Raw genomic sequence first — 27,870 nt, 5'->3', positions numbered from 1 at the left:
GAGAATCCTCGCGAACGGGCCACACCGCCCCGACACCGGCATAGAATTGGCGCCATTGGCGCCGGCGTGGTTGGCGCGGCGCCGGTTCTCTATGCGGCCAGCCCACCGATTCTCCAGCCCGGATGAGCCGAGCAGCCGTAGGAAAAGAGCTGAGTCCCGCCGGCGGCGTTCTAACCTGCTCTGAGCCCGTGGGACCTCGGCATGTAAGGGTCGGGTGGCAGCTTGTGGGGGGGGGGGGGGGGGGGGGGGGGGGGGGGGGGGGGGGGGGGGGGTCTCCGTTGTGGCCTGGCCCGCGATCGGGACCCACTGATTGGCGGGCCGGCCTCTGTGGCTGGGGGCCTCCTTTCCTACGCGCTGGCCCCTGTAGCCGTGCGCCATGTTGCGTCAGGGCCGGCGCGTTGAAGGAGGCCACTGCACGTGCACGGGGATCTGCAGCTGGAGCAGCGCAAATCGCTCCAGCGCCGTGCTGGCCCCCTGTAGGGGCCTGAATTAGATGTGGGAGTGGCCCATTCAGGCCGTCATAAAACGCGGCGGCGTTTACGACGACGTGGACACTCTGCCACGGGATTGGAGAATCCCGCCCGGGTCATTGATTATATTCAAAGCTGAGTTAGATTTTCGATCGACATGCGAGTTGAGGGTTATGAGGGAAGGTGAGAGATTGAAGTCAAGGTCATAAGCAGATCAGCCATGATGTAGTTGAATGGCAGAGCTGGCTTGATGGGCTGAATGGCCTACTCTTGCTTCTTTATTTTATGATTCTTGCGGTTCTTAGTTGTTTTAGATTGAACTGAAAGTTATAAATAGAAACAATCTGCAAAATATAAACACCAGCTGAAATGCATCTCAACATGAAATGATTTTTAAAAGCAGGATGCTGGAAATCGGAAATAAAAGCCAAAAATGCTGGAAACACCCAGCAGGTGGCATCTGCGGAGAGAGAGAGAGAGAAAGAGAGAGGGAGAAACAGAGTTCACCTTCCAGGTTGATGACCTTTTGTTGACCTTTCAGCTGAAACTCTCTCTCTTTCCACGAATGCTGCCTGACCTGCTGAGAGTTTGAACATTTTCTGTTCTTATAATTATGGATTCTTTTTAAAACGGATTTGGCATCTCATTGCGGAGGCTTTGATCAGTACTTATCCTCAATTCAATGCAAACATAATAGCGAAGAAATGACTCTGTTATGCAGGCATACAAACATTTATAGCATCTCTGACACTTCCTTTTTCTTCTAGTTTAGCAGAGGTATGTATCTGTTCCTTTTCAATTAGTCAACAAATCCCATAAGATTGTGAACAAATGAACGTCATGGTAAAGTGTTAAGTAGTTCTAGTGTTGGTGTCAAACATCGGTCATTTCTGGCTTCAGATATTCGAGCACATTTTTTCAAAGTATCAAAAGTGCCACAAACATATTGCTTGAAATTCTAAGAGATTGAGATTGGCAATTCAGTGTCATTGTCATTGTGTCACCACTCGCAAAATGGCATCCTCCCTTCTTGTTTACTAAACGGATCAAGCGTGTTCATGGGCAGCTCACCAGCCAGAATGCCCCAAGAGCAGGTGTTCAGACTCGTCCAAATGAACCATTAATTTGGTTAAGAAGTGGCCAGAACTGCATTGAGTTTTGAAAGGAATTTTGTATTAATATGAATGCATGTTGTTTTAATAAAGTATTTTTTTCTTCAAATAATTTACATAGAAAGGCGTTGACTATCGCTTTTTTTTAGTCATGTGTGGTAAACACACAGCAAGAGATGTCATTTTGTTTAGTTAAACTCCAAATTTGTGGCTGATGAATTATACATGTTTAGAATGGAAGTGGAATCTTTCTAAATGGCATAACTTCATATGTATTTATTTGTAAAAAAAAGGAGTAACAGAAATATCGTACAGTGTTTATGGTCCATTAACGCTTTGAAAAATGGAGCATTTGTCAAAGAAATCACAACTTTGTCTTTTCCTAACTTGAATCAATTGATTACATTTTGCAAATACATTTTGCATGGGCAGGAATTAATATTTACAATATTAACCCTCTTTATTTTATTTATTTCATTGAGGAACTTAAGTGGAGGGCCAGTGCCTATATTGCCAGGTTGCCAGGCAGGAAAAAGGATGGAAAATATGGAATAAATTCAAAAATAGTGGTTCAGCAACGTCAAGTTTGTCTTTCAACAACCTAAGGGAGTGAGGCAGTTTCTTGTTTCGAGTGATGGGTTAGGAATGAAGTAGAGTAGGAGGTGATGTGATGAGTGGTGGTGCTGAGTGGTGAAGTAGTTGTGTGATAAATGTTGGTGTTAAGACAGCCATGATATGAGGAACGGTGTAGGGACGACATATTTGGAGATTGTTCATCATGTGGTATCTTTTAGTCACGGTAACACAGTGGTTAGCACAGTTGCTTTACAACTCCAGGGTCCCAGGTTCGATTCCCGGCTTGGGTCACTGTCTGCGCAGAGTCTGCACGTTCTCCCCGTGTCTGCGTGGTTTCCTCCAGGTGCTCCGGTTTCCTCTCACAGTCCAAAGATGTGCAGGTTAAGTGGATTGGCCATGCTAAATTGCCCTTAGTGTCCAAAAAGGTGGGGTTACTGGGTTACAGGTGTGGGCTTAAGTGGGAAGCTATTTCCAAGGGCTGGTGCAGACTCGATGGGCCGAATGGCCTCCTTCTGCACTGTAAATTCTATGATTTAGTCAGGAAATGGTTAAATGATAATGAAATTGAATGCCATTTTACTGTTGGCACATATTGGTTGTGATAAGGGTTAGATAGTTACACCCGGGCATCATTTGACGCATTTAAAAGAAATAAGTGGTGCCTATTTTATAATGGGACTACACACTGCACCAATATGATATTAAATACCCCACACCACTAATCTCTGACTGAGCTAGCAAATCAATGCCAAAGTGAAGATCTACTAGGGGTTGGATTGAAAGATCATACAAGTCACCACATATAGGATACTTGCAGTTGGCAGATCAAAACAAATTTCCTTTTGTTAGTCTCTGCTGGATTTCAATCTGCATCCGAGAGGTCAAAAGCCAGTGATTAATCTATGGCTTCACCTAGTTTGTGGCCTGGTGCTGTGAGATTACAAAGTCTCAATGCTGCATCGGCTATTTGCCGTTGATGAACAAAGTTTGTCTGCAAAGTTTCAGCTGCTTGTGAATGCCCACTGACCTCTCTTTTTTGTCTGCCCCCTTTCGGGATGTAATCCTTTATTAGGCATATCTCTGAGTCTTTCACCCAAATCTCTTCATAAACAATGAGAAGTAGGTTAGACACTGCAAGAGGTTATGGCAATTTGAGAATCCGTAATCAGCCAAATACAAAAGAAAATGCAGGAAAATTTCAGAAACCTGCATTTCGGCAAATTGTTGTGGGTGGGGTGCAGGGAGAGAACCATTTTGTAGGTAGTGACCAATTTCAGCCTGCAGAAATCAGTCCTCATGTGATAAAATAACATGAATGGGGACCCATTGGAAACCCCTCTGTTCTCACCTGTATATTGATTGGATAATAATGCTGCAGGATGGCACTGCATATGGAAATCATTGAACTTAATATGTGACTGCAGTCTATGCCTATGTGACTGATTCTTACATACCCTTTGAAGTGGCCTAGTAAGCTCCCATCAAGAAAAAGGCCCACCACCGTGGTCTCTGTGAAACTGGTGATAAAAATGTCAGCAAACCCCACATCCGAAGAATTGAAATAAGAAAAATAATTTAGCGCTCACATTTCTGCTTCCTCTCCATCTGTTACACAGCCTCCAGTGACAGCATCAACCAAATCCCCGATCTCTGCCACCAGGAAGGACAAGGACAACCGTGCATGGGAACACCAGTAGCTGCAGGTTCCCCTCCAAGTCACACATCATACTGACTCGGAACTATAATCACCCTTCATTCACTGTTGCAGGGTGAAAATCCAAGAGCTCCCTCCCTAATAGCACTGTGGGTGTACCTACACTACATGATCAAGAAGGCGGCTTACGACCATATTCTCAAGGGAAGTATGGGATGGGCAATAAATGCCGGCCTTGCCAGCAATGCTCACACCTCATGAAAGAGCAAAGATAAATCTTGCATATTGCTATAAATGTCAAAGTAAACATTTGATAAGGGGCTGGATTCTCCAGCCTTCAAGCCATGTGATTCTCAGCAGCGGGAGACAGCGGGTTTCTATGTTCCTGCCACTGTCATTGGGAATTCCCATTGACACCACCCCACGCTGCCGGGAAATCTGCAGGCGGAGGTGCACTTCAACGGGACCAGAGAATCCCACTGCCAGTGAACGGCCAGAAGAATTCCGGTCAAGGTTTTTGTGCTGCAGATGTTGATGAAATTATATTATGGATGTTGGGCGGAAGTATCCCACCCTGGGACTATGGTGTGTGGCAGGGGTGTGCGGAGGCCGGCAGGAAAACACACCAAATCGTCCAGCCCTGGCCTTATTAATGATACAACTAGGGGCCTTGTGCAGGTTTCCATGGCGGGGCAGGCCTGACGGTGCTTAATCTGCTGTCCTATCCTGGTAGCATATTAAAAATCCACTGACCCATTATTGAGGAAAGAAAATGGACCTCCCAAAAATGAAGATGGACCTCCTGAGAAAGTCAACAGAGATACAGGAACATTCCGAAGCTGGAAAATGGACCTCCTCCAGGACACAAAATCTGGAAGATCAACTTGTTGATGCTCCCCCACCCACTACTATGATGTTCAGGGCTCCAGGGTTGCTGGCAGCCTCTATCCCGAATTCCGGAAGTTGCTTCAGGCATTGTTGTGGTGAGTCCTGACATCTGCATGCCACATTGTTCCAGATATGTTTTGGATTGGCATGCTTTCCCACTGGCACCATGGAGAATCGGGCATGGGGGGAAGATTCCGGTCAGGCCTTCGTTTGCATCCCATTAGCGGCATGCAAATTAGTTTCATGAAATGAAATGAAAATCGCTTATTGTCACAAGTAGGCTTCAAATGAAGTTACTGTGAAAAGCCCCTAGTCGCCACATTCCGGCGCCTGTTCAGGGAGGCTGGTACGGGAATGTCAGCCTCCAGCAGGTTTCCCAATCTGCCATGGCAGGCATCAGGGGGCGACCCCATGGGAAATTCCCGCTGGCGTAAAACCAATTTACGGGCCTCCTGCCTGCCCCCCCCCCCCCCCCCCCGCCCGTGCCCCTCCCGCCCCAACTCCCATCACCTGCCACCAAATTCAGGCCATTGAATTTTTTTAAACTGCTGTTTCTCTAGTTTTTTTATTTTGCAGTACTGACTCGTTTCATGTCAATGCACAAAATGACAGCTGACTTTAAGCATTAAGGACATTGGTCCTGACGATGTTCTTTTTAAGTTCAGAGGAACGGGAGTGTCTGAGTTTCTCTATTAAATACGCACAACTGCAAGCATTTTGACTGCTCTTGCCATAATGCCAATTAGTTGGAAATGAAGTCAGTTAGGATTAGTTAGTCTGATTTGCAGTGATAAATGTATTAGTGTCTTTCCATAAAATGGCTCTGATTGAAGATTTTTTAATTACCGCAGAATTGCCCCTACTGCCTTCAGTTACTTTCATTAGCTGAGGGAAATATTGTGAGTAATTGTGCCATTTAGCCATAAGGATTTTAGAAGCATGATAAGTAATTATGCAAGTGCCTTTTGAGTGCTTTATGGAGACTTAAATACCGTAATAGTATGACAGTTTATTAAAGCGAATCATGTATTCATTCAATGAAAAGTTGTAATAATTGTGCTCAAACTCAGGTCTCTGCAAATAGTCCCAGGAAGGGCAGCCATGAACAAGTTTTCAGGGCCTTGGAAGTCCATTTATTACCTGGAGGATGCCTTGAGGGTGATAAGCAGCTGACTGTAGCACTCTTAACAAAACTGGAAGAGAAACACCCTTGGACTGCAGCCCAGAGGTAAGCTGATGACAGTGCTGATGTTTATTGCTCAATGACATTCGATGTTTTCCTTTGGTTTCATGTGAGATTGATGTTCTGGATATTTTTGAAATACCTTTCAAGCCCTGGGGCTGGGCATCATCAACAAAGACAGATGTTGGAACAAATCTAGGTGAAAATGACTGTTAGGGCACCAGAGCGGGCACTGTACCTTACCACGGAGCACTTGTTTCAATATTTACCCACAAGTGAATGAAGATGGGAAACCGACAGTTACAGGGAACTTCCTTCCCAATCTTAGAGTAAGTTTGTCAAAAAATTAAACTTTGCTTCATTTTGAAATACGGTACATAGGGATGATTTTATGCTACCCGCTGGTGGGTTTGAAAGTGGGAAGGACACATACAATCTCCCAGGTGGCCATCCTGCCAACCCTGAGCTGCCTGAAATTCTAGAGACAGGAGAGGAAGCATTGGGTAGTCTCCCCACACTTTGACCTATTGAGGCCAACCTCAACCCACCCCTGCCAGTATTTTACCTGTGGCAGGAAAGACTAAGGCCTTGCAGGAAGCTCATCAGAGGCACCCCTTCGCCTCGAGGTCATCTCCTCTTTAACAGTGCCCCAGGTCTCTTGAATCCAGCCCCCACCCATCTTTGTCAAGACTCCTGACCTCGGATTTACCTGGGTTCCTTGGCACGGTGGGACTGCATATGGTTTCAGCAGTGTCCACTGCTTCGTGCTGACTATGCTGGGACTACAGAAGTGCTATCCAACTGATTGGCTGACAGCTCGCTAAGGCGGGAGATCCTCCCGAGAAAGGGATGGAAGTCTCGCCTTAAAGCCATTAATGCTGCTTCCCATGTTAAATTGACAGAATAGCCAAACATGAACTGGCTCCCCTCACCCTGACATTTAGCCCTGTGGAGGTGGCAGTGAATGTGGCATTCCATGCAATTCAACCCATATTGCATACTTTGGATCAAAGACCACTTTTTGATGTAGCTTTGTAATAGATGAATATTTGAAAACTAATAAACTAATCAAAAGATATGGAGGATGAACAATAGGTGAATCTGGGTATATAGGCCTTTCAGATTCAGCACAAATATATGGGCTTTTCACTGAGCCAGCATAACAATCAGCTGAATGACCTCATCATGGGTGCATGGGTCTATGATTCTTTGAATCTAACCTAATCCTCGCCAAACCTAAAATCGGTTTCTATATACAAATTCTGGAACAAACTTACCCTTTCTCTATAGTGCAACATCTCTCCTGCTCAAGAGTGGAACAATTTGGGATTTTAAAAACTGTGGTGTTGCCTTTTTTACCTACTATAAATACGGCAATCAATAAGGTTGCCCTTTCTTTAGATCTCGATATTATATTGCTCCGAGTCGCCAGGTATCAAATGATACCACCACAAGGTTCAACCGGATATCGATCAAAGAGCCAAACACCAATTAGTTAGTTCAAGATCAAGGGTACTTTATTTACACACAAGATTAATCATGCAACATAAGCACTACTAGTTAAACGACACCTATCAACTATGACAACCTGTACTTAGCTTCAGGCACCCGGCTTAGGTCAGAGTAATAGTGGCCTTTGTTCGAATCTGGATCTACTGGGTCTGGAGAAGTAACTGCTGCTCAGCTGGGCTCATCCATCTGGTAGCGGGCGTTGAACTTGGACTTGCTTCTGGTCGTGGTGCTGCACTTGGAGGTGGACGTTGCCGGAGCGTCAGGTCCAAGAGAGATCGAACGCATGGCGGTCTCTCTCTTTATCCTCGGGGATTTTCACGCTCTTTTGGGCGGCCCTTCGGTTTGGACCCCATTAATTGGGTAGTTCTTGGTCACTGTATTTGATTTGAGCCAATAATGGAGCGGGTGCCTTGATGGCCGGGCGTGTCCTAAGCGGTCATTGATCCTGTTGTTGATGCTTCCGGAGTACAGGGAGAGGCGCCAAAATGTCTGGGATTGTTTCGGTTGTTCAAGAATCAGTCTTTTGTCTTATGGAGATGGGCCATCAAAATGCTAATCGGTTGGGGGTTTCAATGCTGTCTGGATTCTTTGTTCACAAATATACATTCAGGCTCTGAGCCTGCCTGAACCTTACATTGTCCATATTTCCCGTTATGCTTTGCGACCGTCCATGTTTCTTGTTGTAAGTGGCCATCCCAAATGGCTACAGTCGGTCCTCTTTTTTTTCTTATAAATTTAGTCTACCCAATTCATTTTTTCCAATTAAGGGGCAATTTAGCATGGTCTACACATCTTTGGGTTGTGGGGGCGAAACACACGCAAACACGAGGAGAAAGTGCAAACTCCACATGGACAGTGACCCAGAGCCGGGATCGAACCTGAGACCTCGGTGCCGTGAGACAACAGGGCCAACCCACTGTGCCACCGTGCTGCCCATACAGTCCGTCCTCTTGATCCTCAACGCGAAGCGTGAAGGATCACACTACTGAATCTTCTCCTGTTCTCCGATATGCCGGGTACCCTCAATCACGGACAGGTTCTATCCTACTCTGTCCTATGGTTCGAAACATTTACCTAAGTTTTCACTAATACAAAACACATCTCTAAAAATTCTAAGGCGGCACTATAACATTCAAACATACATTTCAGTTTCTTTGCACAATATGGGAACCTCTAACTGTCCTTAACTATACTACACTCGTGCTGCTATCTAATAACCATAGAACTTGTATTACAGTACAAAATGAACAATAGCAGCATCACATTCCTACTTAACACTTATGTCAATTGGCAGAGAAAGTAATTTTATTTAAATAAAAAACCCACGGCATTTATTAGGGAGAAAAAGGTTCAAAAAGAGTGTGGGGTCTGCTGAAGTCCGAGAAATGGGCTCTGAGTGTGTATACTGGAGGGCGGGAGGCTCCCCTTCGCCATTCGCCATTTCCAAAGTCTGATCATCTGGATGACACTGCAAAGTATAGCTATAATCAATAGGGCTTTTACTGTGTCCGAAAGGGAATACCACTTTATGATGTTATCACAGCATATGGGGGGTATCAGTGGCTGTGTCTATGTGTGGTGTAGTGTCCGGGCTAGGGGTATCGTGTTGGGTGGTCATGTTCAGGGCCTGTGTGGTGAGGGGTATAACGCGCGCAACTGTATTGATCCAACGACGATCATGATGTAGATCATCAGGTCCGTCTTCATCTTGTCTGTATCTTCCTCTGTCTTCTGGTATAGTTGTATCTTCCTGGGGTACAAGCATAATATCTGTTATTATCTTGTTGTTTAATATCTCGTTTGTCTGTCTGTTTCTCCTTAATGACAATTTCCCATTTAAAATCGTCACCATATGTGACTCCCTCATTTTGTTTTTAAAACAACCATTTGGGAGACAAGACATACGAAAAAAATCTGTCACAGTGCGAGCGCTCTCGCAGCCTTTGTTTGATGGGCTGAGTGGGCGGACAATTTCTCCGGCCAGTGCAAATTTGTTTCAACCAAGTGTTTTAACATGCAAATAGCAGCTGGGGGATAGCAATCGAAGGGTCGCCGGAAAGAAAACAAAAGTTGTGGAAAAGTGCATTCTTTAAACCACATTTTTCAAAGAACAGCAAAAGAGTTTTGAAAAGAACTTTCCGAATGGGGTGCGTATGAGACGTGGCAGGGCAAGAATGGGTGGAATCCCCGGGTAGGGCAGTGACCAGTGCCGTTGCTCCACTACCCGAGCTTGGCTGACCAAATACATAGGGGGTCCTCAGGCAGGGCGGGGATCAGTGCCGTTACTCCACTGCCTGGGTGACCTTACAAGAACGGTAAGAATTTGAATATTTATGGACTTTCAACAAATTTGTGCCTTTAACGACCATGGCGTCAAAGGAGTAGTCATACCTGTATCAAGAAATTTGCCTGAAGTCGACAAACAGTCGTCATACAAGAGAGAGAACATTCAACATTAAAAACCAAGAAAGCGAGCAGGTTCCATCAGGGAGTAGAACATCGTAAATCTCAATTGATTCCTTTCTCTCATCATCTGGACACCTCAGGATTCCATTCCAAAAAGGGTCTCAAAGGGGTTAGCATGGTGGGAGTCAGACTCGGAGTCATCACCATCTCCCGGTTGCCAAACTCGTGCCTGGAGTTTCAGTGCCAATGCGGCATGGGCCGATGTGGGATCCATCTCGTTGTTTCTTATCAGTCGATAAGAATTGTCATGGTGCCATTGTTTCTTATCCTGTAGGGCGGTAGGGTCAAGGGGGGTGTCACTATCGTCGGGCGGTGGGTCAGGTTCTGGTAGTGGCAAATAAATGGTCTCTGAGGGGCCTAACATATCGTGGTTGGTGTCACTGGGGCTGTAGTGACCGCGGCCTGGTCTGTTTTTCCATTGATCGGGGATTTCAAGTATGTCCGTGGTGCTTTCGCTGTCGCTATCTCTAGCGGCCGAATCAAGTGTGAGGGTGAAATTCGACTCTGGGGGCGGAGTCAAGGTCGTGTCTGTAGACGTGCTGTCCTGGCTGGGGTAGGGCTGGATTGGGTTGTCAGTGGGCGGGTCTGCGCTGTCTGCCATTGCCAGTGAGAGATGGTGTGAGTGGCTGCACTGCGTTCCATAAACCTTAAGCTGGTTTATATGGAACCATCCCGATTTTCCATTTGGATATGTGATCTTGTAAACTGAGGGGCTTACTTTATCAGAAATTGAGTTGGGGCCTGCAAATTTGGGGGAGAGGAATGAACTAGGATTGTACAGGGAGATCATGACTTGTCCGACTGTATACTCTATCGTGTGTACTGTTTTATCAAAGCAGGCCTTACTCTGCTTTCTCCTAGTGCCTAGTCGAACAGCTGCAGTGAGCTGTGCTGCTTTAATATTCTCCATTATGTTTTGGACCGCTTTTTCGTGGGTAAAGACGATGTCTGCGGGGCTGGCCAAATCAAGTCCAAATAAATACTCGGTACCCTTCATGGGTCATCCGGTCATGAAGGTATGGGTGGTGTATCCTGTCGGACTCTACACCGTATTTCTAATAAACATCAGTGCGAATGGGAGCACTGTGTCCCATGTCGTATTATGCTGCTGTACCATCTTCCTAAGTGTTGCCTTTAGGGTGCAATTCATGCCTTCCACAATGCCGCTGGACTGTGGGTGATAGGCAATGTGAAACTTCTGTTTTATTACGAAAATCGTCAGGACGTTTTTCATTACTCTGCCTGTGAAGTGTGAACCTTGGTCCGACTCAATACTATGGGGGAGTCCCCATCTAGTGAAAATTTGCTTGGTTAGAATTTTTGCCTTGGCTTTGGCCGTGTTTGTTCTTGAAGGGAATGCTTCTACCCATTTTGTGAAGGTGCCGATGACGACCAACACATATTTGTATCCATTTCTGCAGGGGGGGAGGGGACCAATATAGTCTAACTGCAAGTTCGTCCATGAGCCATTAACAGGGGGGGGTGTCTTAGCTGACCTTTCTTTGCATATCTGTCCGGGTTGTTCTGAGCGCAAATCAAACAATTCTCAATATAATGGGTTACGTTGGTTTTTAAATCGGGCCACCAGCAGAGAGGTCTGAGGTGGGCAAGGGTGGATTCTATCCCTTGGTGTCCGTGTCCGTCGTGGAATTGGCAAATAATCTGGTTCCTGTCCTGGGTGGGGACCACATAAATACCATCCTTTAATATGATTCCCTCATGAATCGTTAACGTGTCTTTAAACTTATCATAGGGAGCCGGGAAGTCTCCTTTTAAAACTTCCTTTAGCGTCTCATCATCTTTTTGTGCCTGGGCCAAATCCTGAATATTGGTCTGTGAGACCTGGACCGTGTGTACTGGGGCACTCTCGGGGGGTGGGGGTGGGGTTGCCAAAAGTGGCCATGTCGAGAGCCTGCTTTCGCTCGGGTGTCTGCTTTCACGTTACCGGGTGGGGAGGAACGATGGTGGCTTCTAACTTTTATGATTCCGTATTTTCTACCTTTCGCTGTCTGGAGAATGTGTTTTAGTAATGGCGCTGAGGGTAGGGGTTTTCCATCGGCGGATATAAATCCTCTAAATTCCCACAGGGGCAGGAATTCTGTCAAGCTGTTGCAGACATACAAACTGTCCGAATATATGTCTGCTGGGGTCGGGAACGAATCTGGGTGCTGGACAATGTAAGCAATGGCTGCTAACTCGGCTGCCTGCGAACCTAAATGTCCTGGCAATTTCAATGAGATTTCCTCTAAAGCACGTCCCTGCGCGTCCTCTACATAAATTCCACATCCTGTGATCCTTTTTTCATTTAGAACTGTGGAGGAGCCATCTACATAAATTTTTAGAGCTTTGTTTGTGGGCTGGGTTGTCTGTGGTCGGATGCCTGTCTTTTTCAGCAATGATTTGGGAACAAAGGGGCCTGTACTGTGCTTCGCTGCAATGATCTCGCACTCGTGTGGGGTTCCTGCATATTGCAAATTGTCGGCCAGAAACGTGTGCGTTTTTGTCCTTTTCACCGTAATTTTGCGTCCTTGTAGGAGTAGGGTCCAGCGCGTTGTGCGAATTTGGTTTACTGTGCCGTCTTTTAGCCTACCATCTAATAGTAGCTGTGTCGGGGTGTGCTCGGTCAAAATGGTTACGGGGTTGAGTCCTGTTATGTATAAGAAGTATTGTACAGCCCAAAAAACTGCGAGCAAGTGCCTTTCACAAGCTGAAAATCCCTGCTCTACTGGATCTAAAACTCATGAGGCATAGGCTACGGGTCCTAAACGATTGTGCCTTTCCTGTAGAAGTATGGCCGAAAGGGTTCGGTCGGTGGTCGCTACCTCTATTGCGTATGGGGAGTGTGGGTCTGGGGCCTGAAAAACGGGGGCTGTGCTTAGGGTGCATTTCAATGCATCTACGCCATCCGTATGCTGTGGAAGCCATTTCCACGGGGCCTGTTTCTTAAGGAGCTCGGAAAGTGGGGCTGCTTTAGTGGCGAAACCGTCTATGTGGTCCTGCAGTAACTGACCAGTCCTAAAATTGCTGTGACCAGTGCTGTAACATTTTGGGGCAAGGGCAATTTTACAATTGAATCTATCCGTTTCTGTTCTATTTCACGCTTCTCATGTGTTATGACCGTACCTAAATAAGTGACCTTTTCTTGGAGAATTTGGGCTTTTTGGGGGTTGATTTTGCATCCAATTTCTTTGAGGAGTCCTAATAGTTCCGAAAGAAGCGAAATGTGCTCTTCCTTGGTGTCAGTCTGGAGGAGCAAGTCATCCACATACTGAACGAGGCATTCAGGTTGGGAAAATTTTGCTAATCCATTCATCAATTGTCTGTGAAAAATGGAGGGGGAGTTGTGGAAGCCTTGTGGAAGGCACGTCTTCGTGTACTGCTGTCCCTGGAAAGTGAACGCAAATTTGTACTGGCGCGTTTTGTCCAATGGAATGGACCAAAAGCCGAATTACTCCTTGGTCCAATAAACTCTGGATTACTTTAGCTATCTCTCCCTCGGCTTGCTGTGGAAAACCGTATTGTTTCTGGGGCTTAGGATCGGGACCTGTAATGTTGACCATTCCTGGGATTTTACCGCAATCGTGCTTGGGCTGGGCAAACGATCCTTTATGTCTCTTCAAGACTTCTCTAACTATTTTGTCTGTGGTAATGGTTTGTGGATCAAACCAGTACTCTCCCACTGAGCTAATCCTGTGTGCGTAGTCTCCTCCTGTGAGCGTGGGGGGTGGGGGCTCGTGCTGCTCTAGCCATTTTCCACACACATTTATTTACGGGGTCGAAAGAAAAGTTGTGTGAGCTCATAAAATCTATTCCCAAGATGTGCTCTGCTGTCTGGGGTAAATCTACCAAAACGACTGAGTGCTTAGTTTTAATGTTACCGATCTGGATATCCACAGGGGCTGTAATGTGTCCCTGCTGGAGGTACCCTGTAAAGTCACTAAGAGTGATGGTGTCTATAGTGGGCCATATATCTCGCTGGTACATCGTGGAGGAGTTTAACGTTGTTCGGGACCCTCCTGTGTCCCAAAGGAACTCTACGGGGTGTCCCCGGACTGTGCCTGTAGCTACCACTCTTCTGGACTTGTCCAAAAGTGTGTCACAGACCCAAGTTGGGGAGTCCGAACACCGTCAATCGGTGCCATTTATGGCCAAATTATCTGATCGGGCGTTAACACTGTGGATGAGTCTGGCATTGTTCCTAGGGGGGACATTGAAGGGCTGATTCCGTTGCTGTTTCGGGGGGGCTTGGCATTCTCGGGCGTAATGTCCTTTCTGTCCGCAATTGTACCATTCCTGCACTTTAGGGTGCGGTGTGCTACTTCTGCCTTCATTTACCCATGCGAGGTCTTGGTGTGCCCTTACTGGATTCATGTTGGTGTCTACTCTTTCCTGTTCTGTTTGTTTCTGTTGGGACTGTTCCCAAGCTCTAGATAGTTGCTTCAGTACCCACACTTCATTATGTGCCGGGTCTGAGGGGTCGTAATTCGCACATGCCTTTTGTCCTGCCTCCGTGGCGTGGGAGACGAGAATACGGGTCCATTTAGCCGTATTGTCTGCAGATAAATGGGCGCGTGTTAAATCACTGAATACTGCGTTGAAGTGGATCCAGAGGCATCCAGCAAATGCTGTTGGATGCTCTCCTTTTTTCTGTCTGCACCGGTTGAGTCCTTCTACTGGATCTCCTCTATTGTAGCCAATGGCATCTTAGATGGCTGTTTTCTTATCTTGGAGGCTACCTCCTCCAACATTTTGTGGGTCGGGAAGGGCTGAACTAACAGACGGGTCAAGGCTCATTACAATGACTTTTACTTCTTCCTGCTCGTCCAGACAGTACATGATGGTCTGTTGCCTAACTCGTTCGAAAAAGTGGTGCGGGTCTGATGTGGGGTGAAAAGTTTCTATTTTGGCGCAGACATCTCTTAACTGGGTGATCGTTAGTGGGGTGGTGTACACAAAATCGGGTTGGTCTTCTGTTGGGACTCTACGCTGCGTGGTGACTCTTGGGCAGCACGGTAGCATTGTGGATCGCACAATTGCTTCACAGCTCCAGGGTCCCAGGTTTGATTTTGGCTTGGTCACTGTCTGTGCGGAGTCTGCACATCCTCCCCGTGTGTGCGTGGGTTTCCTACAGGTGCTCCGGTTTCCTCCCACAGTCCAAAGATGTGCAGGTTAGGTGGATTGGCCATGATAAATTGCCCTTAGTGTCCAAAATTGCCCTTAGTGTTGGGTGGGGTTACTGGGTTATGGGGGATAGGTTGGAGGTGTTGACCTTGGGTAGGGTGCTCTTTCCAAGAGTCGGTGCAGACTCGATGGGCCGAATGGCCTCCTTCTGCACTGTAAATTCTATGACTGGATTCATAGGGTTGGATGCTGTGTGTGCAGTCAGTGGTGCAGGTGCTTTCCTTTTCAGGGCCTGGGGGGCTCTATTCTCACTTTCTGTCTCGTTCACATATCGATGTGCTGTTTCATTAAGTTCCTGCCAATCAGGGCCATCTTCCTGATCTAACTGTGGGCCAAAGGTATCTCTGAACCCATTCTGAACTGAGAGCAGTGATTGCAATTTTGCAATTTGCTGCCTGCACTTAGCATGGTCCATCAAACTCTGCTTCTGTTACCTGGTGGAACTGTGGAGTGCTCGTAGGGCTGCCTTTAAGTCCTATCATTGTTTTTTCAACTGTTCTGCTTGGTTTTCTGTTTCCTCTCTTACCAAAACCGTACGTTGCGTGTCCTGGTAGGCCTTATCATATTGAATCTGAAAGCTACTTAGGTGAGCGAGACAAGATTGGTGTGCCCGTTTGACATCAGCCATCTCCTTGTCCTTCGCGGCTAGCTGCTCTCGGAGTTGCTCATTTACTCTCTCACACTCGCTAACATTTCCCTCCCTACTCTCCTTCTCCTCAAGCTGTCTACGGAGCATCCTCACGAACTCCTCTGTGCCTCGCAATTGTGCCAAGCAGGACACGATTGCCATCGGCTTACGAACTTGACTCAAATTCTTCTTGTGGATCTCGGTCAGGTTATCCCACCAAGTTTGTCCTATACTGCCAGGACCTGTCTCTTCACTTGCACAAAACTCAGACCATAGGGGCCATCCTTTCCCCTTTCGATACTTTTTAATCTCCTCTTCCCATATGGGACACTGTTCTGCTCTGTTGGTTGCTGCTGTCATAATATGCACCCACGCACATCAAGAGGCAAAAGCAGGCACCCAGGTGAGCCAATCAACATACAGAACAGAACACGACCAATCACCAGACAGAACACCAAAGTGGGGCTTCCAACTATAAAACACACAAGGCATCAGCACTCTGCCTCTTCCCACTGGTGACAACTGTAGTGACAGTCAGGTTGTACAAATCATTCAACACCATCTACACGTGGATCAGAGCTAGCCTGGTCTAGATAGTTAATGTTAGTTTACTTCGAGTAGTAGAGAGTCAACCCACAGGCAGCTGTGTGCTTCGTTACTGAAGTTCAATAAATCTTATTGAACCAACACCTACGTTTGGTGTGTGCTTGATCATTTCACTGCATTGTGTTGCAGTCCGTGTTACCCCAGGGTGAATAACATGACATGATACCAAGAGTGGCTACTGCTTCTAAGTAATTTACCTTCGAAAATTCACTGACGACCAGCAACTGCCTTCCAATGACATGGAAAAGACCCAGGCACCACCACAGCTCCGGATCTCCAGGAAACTTGGTGCCAACTGGCGGGTCTACAAGCAGAAATTCAGCCTATACCCTCAGGCCTCGAAAGTGCCTCCGATGCCTGAAAAATCGCGCTGCTACTGTCGATTGTGGGGGACCAGGCCATCCAAATCTTCAATTCGCTCACTTTTGCCGACGGTGAGGACAAGGCCGTCTTAGCCAAATTCGGCAGTCACTGTGAGTTCGAGATGAACGAAAGCTTCGAACGTTATGGTCTTCCCGCAGTGCCTTCAGGGTAAGGATGAGCCTTTCCAGTCTTTTCTCACTCATCTTCGCATTCTAGCGCAATCCTGTAACTACGGCGACACCGCTGACTCCCTCATCAGGGATCAGATCGTGTTTGACCTTCACTCCGACGCCCTGTGGGAGCAGCTCCTAAAAATAAAAAATATGACCCTGCCAGTGGCCATTGAGACATGCAAAGTCCACGAACAGGCGAAAAGTCGCTATTCTCGCCTTAAGTCGGCAGAGCAGGACCAACTTGCCTCCCACGAGGCTGAGAGTGTACAGGCCATCGCCCGATTGCGGCGCCCGAGCATCGATCAAGGCGGCCATTTTGCATGCTTTTCCAGGGGTCCCACGCATGCGCACCACGGTCGGGAGAACGAAGCGGCTGAAGACTACACTGCGCAGGTGCAAGCGGCAGCTGACCGCACTACGCATGTGCGACGACCCACCGAGTGTCACGACGTCAACGTGATGACGTGCTCCAACTGCGGCACTGCCATTTAAAGCGGCAATGCCCTGCAAGAGGCAGGCGATGTCTCAACTGCAAGAAGCTCGGCCATTATGCGGCTTTGTGCAGGTCTGCACCTCCAATAGGGGGCCAGCGATCGCAGTTCCAACGCAGACGTGTTCGAAGTGTGCAGCAAGGGCTGCTGGATTTGGAACCTGATCCCGTCACGGATCCAGAGGACGACTGCCCGGAGTCCCCATATCGAGTGGGCATCATCACCATGCATGACAAGGCCTCCTCACATTCAGCAACACACACACCCATCCTCAATGTGGATTATGCGGACGAGTGGCGTGCCACAGTACAAGTCAACGATTGTAGTATCCAGTTCAAGCTGAACACCGGTGCCTCGGCCAATCTAATATCCCAAGCAGATCTTGCTCGTATCCAAAGGCAGCCAACAATTCTTCCGCCGGCCTGCGAGTTGCTCGACTACTATGGAAATGCCATCACTGCGTTAGGGTCCTGTCACCTGCATGTATCCAACAAGGCCATCAAGGCCACTTTGCAGTTTGAGATCGTCAGGCCCGGCAAGGCTTCTCTGCTTGGTGCCCATGCGTGCAAGCTATTCCATCTCGTCCAGCGTGTACATGCCATGTCCTCTGCAAACAGCACTCTTCAGGCCAACACTGAGGAGCTACTATTGCAATACCCGGATGTGTTCAGTAGGATGGGTACGCTGCCCTACCGCTATAAAATTCTGCTCAGGCCTGATGCCACGCCTGTCATCCATGCACCACGCTGGGTGCCGGCGCCCCTAAAAGACCATCTAAAGGCGCAGCTGCAGGAGCTCCATGATCAGGGCATAATATCCAAGGTGACGGAAGCAACTGACTGGGTCAGCTCGATGGTCTGTGTCAAGAAGCCCTCTGGAGAACTGCACATTTGTATTGATCCCAAGGATCTGAACTGCAACATTATGAGGGAACACTACCCGATCCCGAAGCGGGAGGAGCTGACGAGTGAGATGGCACATGCCAAATTCTTTACAAAGCTGGATGCATCGCGTGGCTTCTGGCAGATACAACTGGACGGGTCCAGCAGGAAGCTCTGCACGTTTAATACACCCTTCGGCAGATATTGCTACAACCGCATGCCGTTTGGTATTGTTTCGGCCTCTGAAATCTTTCATCGAATAATGGAGCAAATGCTAGAGGGCATTGATGGTGTGCGGGTTTATGTTGACGACGTCATCATATGGTCCACGACCCTGGAGGAACATATTTCTCGTCTGCAACAAGTCTACAGGCACATTCATGCCAATGGCCTGAAATTAAATAAAACCAAATGCTCCTTTGGCATGTCGTCAATTAAGTTTCTGGGTGATCAGATCTCCCAGCAGGGCGTGCAACCAGACTCGGACAAAGTCAAGGTCATCAACACAATGAAGACCCCAGAGGACAAGAAGGCGGTCCTCCGCTTCCTGCGGATGGTAAATGTTTGGGGGAAGTTCATTCCCAACCTCGCGTCACACACCACGGCCCTCAGGCACCTGGTGAAGAAGTCCACCACTTTCCAGTGGCTACCCGCACATCAAGCAGAGTGGCTTGGGTTGAAAGCGAAGCGAACCACCGCTCCAGTTCTAACTTTTTTTGACCCTGCGAGGGAGACTAAAATCTCCACAGACGCCATCCAGGACGGCATTGGGGCGGTGCTCCTTCAGAAGGTCGACATCTCATCCTGGGCTCCAGTGGCCTACGCGTCAAGGGCCATGGCCCCCACTGAGCAACAATATGCTCAAATAGAGAAAGAATGCCTGGGCTTTCTCACTGGCATCGTGAAATTCCATGATTATGTCTATGGTCTCCCGACCTTTACAGTAGAGACCACAGACCCCTAGTGCACATTATACACAAGGACTTAAATGACATGACATCCAGGCTCCAGCGCATTCTCCTTCGACTCCGCAGGTATGATTTTGAACTGGTTTACACTAAGGAGCTAATCATCGCGGATGCCCTGTCACGTGCCATTACCTCGCCATGTGAGCAGGTAGACTTCATACACGACATTGAGGCACAGGTGCAACTGTGTGCCCGCACCCTCCCGACATCCGATGAACAACTCATCATCATTCAAGAGACCGCCAAGGAACCTCTTCTGCAGCGGGTCATACATCACCTCACGAATGGCTGGCAGAAAGGGCAATGCCCCCAATACTATAATGTAAAGGATGACCTAACTGTTGTCGAGTGGATCCTCCTGAAATTGGATCGCATCATCATTCCACGCAGCCTCCAGAGCTTGGTGCTCATGCAGATACACGAGGGACACCTCGGTATTGAGAAGTGCAGGCGCAGGGCCCGGCAGGCTGTCTATTGGCCCGGCATCAATGAGGACATATCAAACATGGTCCTCGATTGCGCAACCTGCCAGCGCTTCCAGCCTGCTCAGCCCAAAGAAACGCTCCAGCAGCACGAGATCGTGACCTCTCCGTGGTCTAAGGTCGGAGTTGACCTTTTTCACGCCAACGGGCGTGACTACATCCTGATAATTGATTACTTCTCCAGTTATCCCGAGGTAGTGAAACTGGCTGACCTAACAGCCAGGACTGTCATAAAGGCCTGCAAGAAGGCATTTGCCAGGCATGGAATCCCGCTCACGGTTATGAGCGACAATGGTCCCTGTTTCTATAGTAAAGAATGGTCCAACTTCGCAAAGCAATACCACTTCCAGCACATCACCTCGAGCCCGCATTACCCGCAATCTAATGTGAAGGTCGAAAAAGGGGTCCATATCGTGAAGCAGATGTTCTGTAAGGCTGCGGACTCAGCTTCGGACTTTTGTGGGTTCTCTCAGAGTGACACAGTCACTTCTGGGTTGAGTCCCGTCAGATGTCGCCAATAATTGTTGCCTTTTTTACCTGCTATAAATGTGGCAATCAATAAGATTGATCTTCTTTCTTTAGATCTCAATATTATATTGCTCAGAGTCGCCAGGTATCAAATGATACCACCACAAGGTTCAACCGGATATCGATCAAAGAGCCAAACACCAGTTAGTTAGTTCAAGATCAAGGGTACTTTATTTACACACAATTAGTCATGCAACATAAACACTACTAGTTAAACTACACACATCAACTATGACAACCTGTACTTAGCTTCAGGCACCCGGCTTAGGTCAGAGGAACAGTGGCCTTTGTCCGAATCTGGATCTGCTGGGTCTGGAGAAGTAACTGCTGCTCAGCTGGGCTCATCCGTCTGGTAGCGGGTGTTGAACTTGAACTTGCTTCCGGTGGTTCTGCAATTGGAAGTAGACGTTGCCGGAGCGCCAGGTCCAAGAGATATCGAATGCATGGCGGTCTCTCTCTTTATCCTTGAGGAGTTTTGCGCTCTTTTGGGTGGTCCTTCGGTTTGGACCCCATTAATTGGGTAGTTCTTGATCGCTGTATTTGATTTGAGCCAATAAAGGGGTGGGTGCCTTGATGGCCGGGTGTGTCTTAAGCGGTCATTGACCCTGTTGTTGATGCTTTCTGAGTACAGGGAGTGGCGCCGAAATGCCTGGGATTGTATCGGTTGCTCAAGTATCAGTCTTAGAACATAAGAACTAGGAGCAGGAGTAGGCCATCTGGCCCCTCGAGCCTGCTCCGCCATTTAATGAGATCATGGCTGATCTTTGTGGACTCAGCTCCACTCTCCGGCCCGTACACCATATCCCCGAATCCCTTTATTCTTTAGAAAGGCATCTATCTTTTTCTTAAAAATGTTTAAAGAAGGAGCCTCAACTGCTTCACTGGGCAAGGAATTCCAGAGATTCACAACCCTTTGGGTGAAGAAGTTCCTCCTATACTCAGTCCTAAATCTACCTCCCCTTATTTTGAGGCTATGCCCCCTAGTTCTGCTTTCACCCGCCAGTGGGAACAACATGCCTGCATCTATCCTATCTATTCCCTTCATAATTTTATATGTCTCAATAAGATCCCCCCGCATCTTTCTAGACTCCAATGAGTACAGTCCCAGTCTACTCAACCTCTCGTCATAATCTAATCCCCTCAACTCTGGGATCAACCTAGTGAATCTCCTCTGCACTCCCTCCAGTGCCAATATGTCCTTTCTCGGGTAAGGAGACCAAAACTGAACACAATACTCCAGATGCGGCCTCACCAACACCCTATACAATTGCAGCATAACCTCACTAGTCTTGAACTCCATCCCTCTAGCAATGAAAGACAAAACTCGATTAGCCTTCTTAATCACCTGTTGCACCTGCACACCAACTTTTTGCGACTCGTGCACCAGTACACCTAGGTCCCTCTGCACAGCAGCATGTTTTAACATCTTACCGTTTAAATAATAATCCATTCTGCCGTTATTCCTCCCAAAATGGATAGCCTCACACTTGGCAACATTGAATTCCATCTGCCAGACCCTAGCCCATTCACCTAACCTATCCAAATCCTTCTGCAGAATTCCGGTATCCTCTGCACTTTTTGCTTTACCACTCATCTTAGTGTCGTCTGCAGAGATGGGCCATCAAAATGCTAATCTGTTGGGGGTTTCGATGCTGTCTGGATTCTTCGCTCACAAATATACATTCAGGCTCTGAGCCTGCCTGAACCTTACATTGTCCATATTTCCCGTTATGCTTTGCGGCCGTCCATGTTTCTTATTGTAAATGTCTATCCCAGATGGCTACAATGGAACCACAAGAGCATTTGTAGAAAGTATCTACTTCCCGAAGATACTATGGCCGGAATTCTCCAGCCTTTGGGATTCTCTTTGGGCAGCGCACCCACGCCCGCGGGTTTCTCGGTGGTGTGGGGTGGCTTCAATTGGAAATCCCATTGTTAAGCGGTGGGAAGAGAGAATCCCACCACCAGTGAACGGTGCACTGCTGAGAAAAACGTGGCTAGGGGACCGGAAAATCCAGCCTCCTATCTTTTGTAGTCATATATTGCACTTTGTTTAGTGATGCTCCGATTAATTTTCAAACTAATTATTGAGCATATGTTCCTTTGAGTGAGGCGCCTGCCAAATTTATGTAATCCAGAAATATTTAAGCAAATGCTTCAGGCTTGTCTTATCTCCTTGCGCAAACATTTTCGGGGCAATTTTGTGAGATGTTGCACTTGAAGACGATTGATGCACAATTAATTTTGGCATGGGAGCTTCATGAGAGAGGAGTCTGGGTCCCAGACTCAGCCTATAATATCATAATTATATCTCAACCCTGTGCCCTTATCCAGTGAGTCTACTTTGGGATCTTGCGTCACAGTTCAACTCCAGCATAGAGAGAAACAAACCCAATTTTGGCGAGCGAGCCCAGATTGTATACTTTGCAGCTTACTGCAAGTTACCATCCTACTAGACCAGATGGGATTGTTCAAATACAAAGCAATAGCGACTCTGATTTTTGCACTGCAGCCCGTTTGAGCATCAGTTTAAAAAAAAAAACCCTTCTAGAAATCAGTTATTATTGGGTTAAATTGAAGTGGCATGGATGATTAAATCATGCAGTAACTGAGTTTTACAATGATCGTAAAACTCAACTAGGGACTGGTCTCATGGGGCACATCCAGTGTGCAGTCAACATGTGAAAATCGTACAAAAGGCAGGTTGGAGTGAATGGGTCCTGCTCCTTATTTAAACATACAGAATTGTCACTGTATGTCTGCACACAGCCATTTTCATGTATGTGCCCAAAGTGTGATTTCCCGGGAGGATTGTGGTGGATGCCGGTGGAAGAGGGGGTGGGGTCTGGTCGGGATGGTATTATCTCTGTGCTGGGCACAGTGAAGAGGAGATTTATGTGGGTAATTTTAGCCTAACTTTAGCTTTTGTTACAAATGGGTTAGCGTATAAGAGTTATATACAGGGCATTGGTGAGGCCACAGCTGGAGGACTGAGTGCAGTTCTGGTCGTCTCACCTCAGGAAGAGCATACTTGCTCGAGAGGGAGTGCAATGGAGGTTCGCTAGGCTGGTTCCTGGAATGAGGAGATTGTCATGTAAGGTGAGATTGAATAAGCTAGGCCTATATATCCCAGAGTTTAGAAGAATGATAGGTGAATTAATTGTAACATTTAAAACTCTTAAGGGGCTTGACACCATTTATTGCCCACGCCAAATGGCCCTTGAGCAGGTGATAGTGAAAGCCCTCTTGAACTGTTGCAGTTGCATGGTATAGGTACATCCACAGTGCTGGTAGGAAGGGAGCACCAGGTTTTTGTCCCAGTGACAGCAAAAAGTTGATGATGTAGTCCCAGGTCAGGATGGCTTAATTGGCAGAGAACCTGCAGCTGGTGCCCTTGCTCAATATCACCGCAGTATTTCCTCCTTGAAGTTTTTGTCTAATTCCCTTTTGAAGGTTACTATTGCATTTTTATCCATTGTCCTATTAGACAGTACATTCTAAATTCTAACCGCTTGTGCAAATATTGTTTCCTCATGAGCTTGTTTGCAGCATAACCTGAGGAGCTGGGAGATGCAAAGCCAATCTGCTACAGTTCCCTCAGTGGTGGGAAGCTGTGATTAAGGGATGACAAGTTGACTTTGGCAATTTCCATTATTAATATGGACATGAACATTTTGAATTAGATGACACAAAGGCGTTGACAGAAATTTACCAGAAAGTAGGGTTTTGTAGAGAAGAGTGTGTCTGGATGTAGGAGAATCTCGAACATCTGAGAAATCTATTCTCAGCACTGTAATCTCTATGATAAATAGGTCATTAGAACACCAAACCTGTTTTTGTTAACTAAAGCTAAATGTACATTAATGGGAACGTTGTTTTACATTTTACATATTTGCCATACGTTGTGTTCTGAATATAATTAGCTCACACAAAGAAAACTTCAGCAACCTCTGGTCAAGCGAACATATTCTCAGCCCGGGGCCGGGCCGGAGAATCCCCGCGACCGGCGCGAATCGCGCCACGCCGCTCCGACGCTGGCCCGCCGATTCTCGGCCCAGGGCGGGCCGAGCGGCCGACGTAAAAAAGCCGAGTCCCGCCGCCGCCGTCCACACCTGCTCTCAGCCGGCGGGAACTCGGCGTGGAAGGGTCCGGGGCGGCCTGTGGGGGGGTGGGGGTCCGACCCTGGGGAGGGCCTCCGATGTGGCCTGGCCCATGATCGAGGCCCACCGATCGGCGGGCCGGCCTCTCTGACTGGTGGCCTCCTTTCTTCTGCGCCGGCCCCTGTAGTCCTGCGTCATGTTGCGTTGGGCCGCCGTGTTGAAGGAAGCCACTGCGCATGCGTGCGTTGGCGCCGGTGCCATTGTTCATGCGCGGATCCCGCGGCACCCATTTAACGCCGGGATCAGCAGCTGGTGTGGCGTGGGTCCCTCCAGTGCCGTACTGGCCCCTGTAGGGGCCAGAATTGCTGATCCTGAGGCTGTGTTGACACCGTCAAGAAACGCGACGGCATTTCCGACGGCGTCAACACTTAGCCTCAGGATCAGAGAATCCTGCCCAAGGTTTGTCATGTATTATAAAAGACCCCATGGCCCTAAGTCACTAAAATAAACTCAGTGAATTGAATTCTGCCCTGCTTTTAAAATACAGTTTGTCCTAGCCTCAACCCTCAGAGAGGTGGGCATTCATGCCAGTACGAGATCTCAAGATGTCGCTTGACCAGAGGTTGCTGAAGTTTTCTTTGTGTGGGCTAATTATATTCAGAACACAACGTATGGCAAATATGTAAAATGTAAAACAACGTTCCCATTAATGTACATTTAGCTTTTGTTAACAAAAACAGGTTTGGTGTTCTAATGACCTATCTATCATAGAGATTACAGTGCTGAGAATAGATTTCTCAGATGTTCGAGATTCAAGCAGTGTATAGAAAACATCGAAATAAGCTGCATGAGCTTGCCAGGACTCCCAGAACTCCCAGGACTGTATGTGGTCGCAAAATTTGGACAGCTTTTATCTACACTATGAGGATCAAAGAAAAGTCCTGGAGGTGTAAACTTCTTCATGGTATGCACCTCTCACTGTAAAAGGAGCAAAATATATCAATTTCTTTGCAGAAGGGTTTGGAGTTCCTTGGGAAGATTACAGCAAAACAGAATCTTCCTGAAAGAAATGGAATGGAAATGGAAATTGCTTATTGTCACAAGTAGGCTTCAAATGAAGTTACTGTGAAAAGCCCCTAGTCGCCACATTCCGTCGCCTGTTCGGGGAGGCTGGTACGGGAATTGAACCGTGCTGCTGGCCTGCCTTGGTCTGCTTTCAAAGCCAGCGATTTAGCCCGGTGCTAAACAGCCCTGAAAGGCTATTCAATCTCAGTAAAGTATTAGTGTGTAAAGTGCAACTCTGCAGATTTTCAAAATCTTTTGCTGGAACATATCCCGTTGCTGCATTTAAAAAAAATCATAGTTACTTTATTATGAGTGGTTTACAGCCACTGAGTCACTTTTCCCGCAATGTCCTTCAAAGACACTTTATATTTATATTTTTATGCTAACAATTACATTCTTCCACACGACTACAATAGCTGTGATTCGGCTTTAATTTGCCAAAAGCTTCTGACTCGCTCTTTGTTTTAAGGATGCCAGCTATATTTTGTTTGAATCACTAGCTTTTGGAGTGCAGCTCCTTCCTCAGGTGAATGAAAAGGTGGGTTCCAGAAACACATATGTAGACAAAGTCAATGATGCAAGACGATACTTGGAATGCGAGTCTTTGCAGGTAATTAAGTCTTTACAGGTCCAGATGAAGCGACAGGAGAGAGGTTAAAGAGGTGACCTGTAAAGACTTAATTAGGCAAGTAATTAGAAAAGCTAATAGAATGGTATCATTTATTATGAGTGGAATTCAATACAAATGTAGGGAGGTTATGCTTTAGTTTGTTATGGGTGAGGCGTTTTCAGAACCCCAAAATGTATCATGGAGTTCAACCAACCTCTCCCTTTAATGTATTTGTTGCTTTTCCTAGCACACGGCTTGTTCCCTAGGTGTGGTATTTCAATTATGGACATGTGCATTTTTAAACACAAAACACTGTTTATTCCATGAACTCAACTCAACATCTTAAATAAACACTGGATCTCTTAACACCCCTTACTTCAAAGATAACTCAGAAAATAATTCAACAGCAAATATTTCCTTAAAATGTTCCTTCAAACTTCCAAGAGACTTAACACCTTTAAACAGTATCACATCAGGTTAAAGGATATATATATTTTCTGTAGAATGGCAGAGACATATTAGCTTGGTTGCCTTCAGCTCCAGCAAAACAGCCAGGCACTTTTAAACTGCTCTCAGCAAAACCAGCCAGGCACTTTTTAAGCTGCAAAACCAAACTGCAAAACTTGCAGCTCTCTGGAAACACACAGACACCTACAAAATGGCTGAACTGAGCTGAGCTCCACCCACTCTATGACATCACTGTTTTCTTAAAGGTATATTGCTTAAACATCCAGTTCTTAAAGGCACTCTCGCATGACACCTATCCCCAAGAAAAAAAAATAAACCATCAACTTCAAGATGGTTTCATTTATCACTTTTGCACCATCCACTAAGAAATGTACACAGTAAATATACTTTTTCGATTTTTTAAAAAAACAACACATGCAAACAGGTATAACAATATAGTCCATTTTTCTTTGTTCTTCTTCCTCCAACCGAAATCCTTCTCGATTGACAGTCTCTTTGAAAAAAGTCTCTGCACGATCCATCCATTCCTCTACTCCTCGGCATTTCTCTTTAGAATCAGATAATTTAGTTCAATCTGACCACAGAGTCCCTTGCAATTCTACTATACTGGAGCATTGGTTACCACAGCTTTCAGGCAGTCAAATGCCTGTTGAAAGTCCGATGTCCATTGAATTTTTTTACGTTCCTTCAGCAATTCCGCCAGTGGAGTAATCACACCACAAAACCTTTGCACAAATGTTCGATCAAATCCACTCATGCTAAGAAATTGCATTATTTCCCTTTGTCTTGAGGATAACGGAAACTCCGCAAGGAAAGTGATTCGGGCTTCTCTAAATTCACTTTCGGCTAGGTTCATTACCAAACCCGCCACCTGAATTCGATCGAAGAACTCCATACGATGTTTTAAATGTTCTTTCCATGTCTGGAAGTTGGAAATAAAAGCAGATTGTCCCACTTTCTCAATGCAATCCTTCAATAGTGGGACAGGATAAGAGGCCGTTCTTGTAACAGCATTCACCTTTCTATAGTCCACACACAACCGTTGGGTAGCATCTGGTTTAGGTACCATCACTATGGGTGAGCTCCGTTGGCTGCAACCCATTTCAATTCTGCCATTTTTAAGCATACTCTCAATCTCTTTGTTAACCTGTGCCAATTTGAAAGGATTAAGTCTATATGGATGTAGTTTGATAGGAACAGCATTTCCCACATCTACATCATGTATAGCCATTTTAGTACTTCCCAATTTATCTCTACAAACTTGCCCATGTGGTATCAATAACTCTTTCAGGTCAGTTTGTTTTTCCTCTGGTAGATAGTGGGCATAGTACCCATAGTGGGCAGCACGGTAGCATGGTGGTTAGCACAATTGCTTCACAGCTCCAGGGTCCCAGGTTCGATTCCCGGCTTGGGTCTCTGTCTGTGCGGAGTCTGCACGTTCTCTCCGTGTGTGCGTGGGTTTCCT

At 46.8% G+C, this 27,870-nt stretch overlaps 1 protein-coding gene across 3 annotated transcripts in view; it reads left to right on the top strand.

Annotated features, from left to right (window-relative positions):
- Window positions 1-27,870, top strand: part of LOC140384491 (doublecortin domain-containing protein 1-like) — an 871,034-nt gene that overhangs the window by 430,203 nt on the left and 412,961 nt on the right. For all 3 annotated transcript variants that reach the window (XM_072466241.1, XM_072466242.1, XM_072466243.1), the window contains one exon: window positions 5,771-5,928. In XM_072466241.1, coding sequence (XP_072322342.1) covers window positions 5,771-5,928 — 158 coding nt within the window. The remainder of the gene's footprint in view (window positions 1-5,770; window positions 5,929-27,870) is intronic.

The sequence above is a fragment of the Scyliorhinus torazame genome, chromosome 10, assembly GCF_047496885.1.
Source record: "Scyliorhinus torazame isolate Kashiwa2021f chromosome 10, sScyTor2.1, whole genome shotgun sequence".
In the NCBI taxonomy this organism is placed as follows: domain Eukaryota; kingdom Metazoa; phylum Chordata; class Chondrichthyes; order Carcharhiniformes; family Scyliorhinidae; genus Scyliorhinus; species Scyliorhinus torazame.
This window is presented reverse-complemented; position numbering and strand designations above follow the sequence as displayed.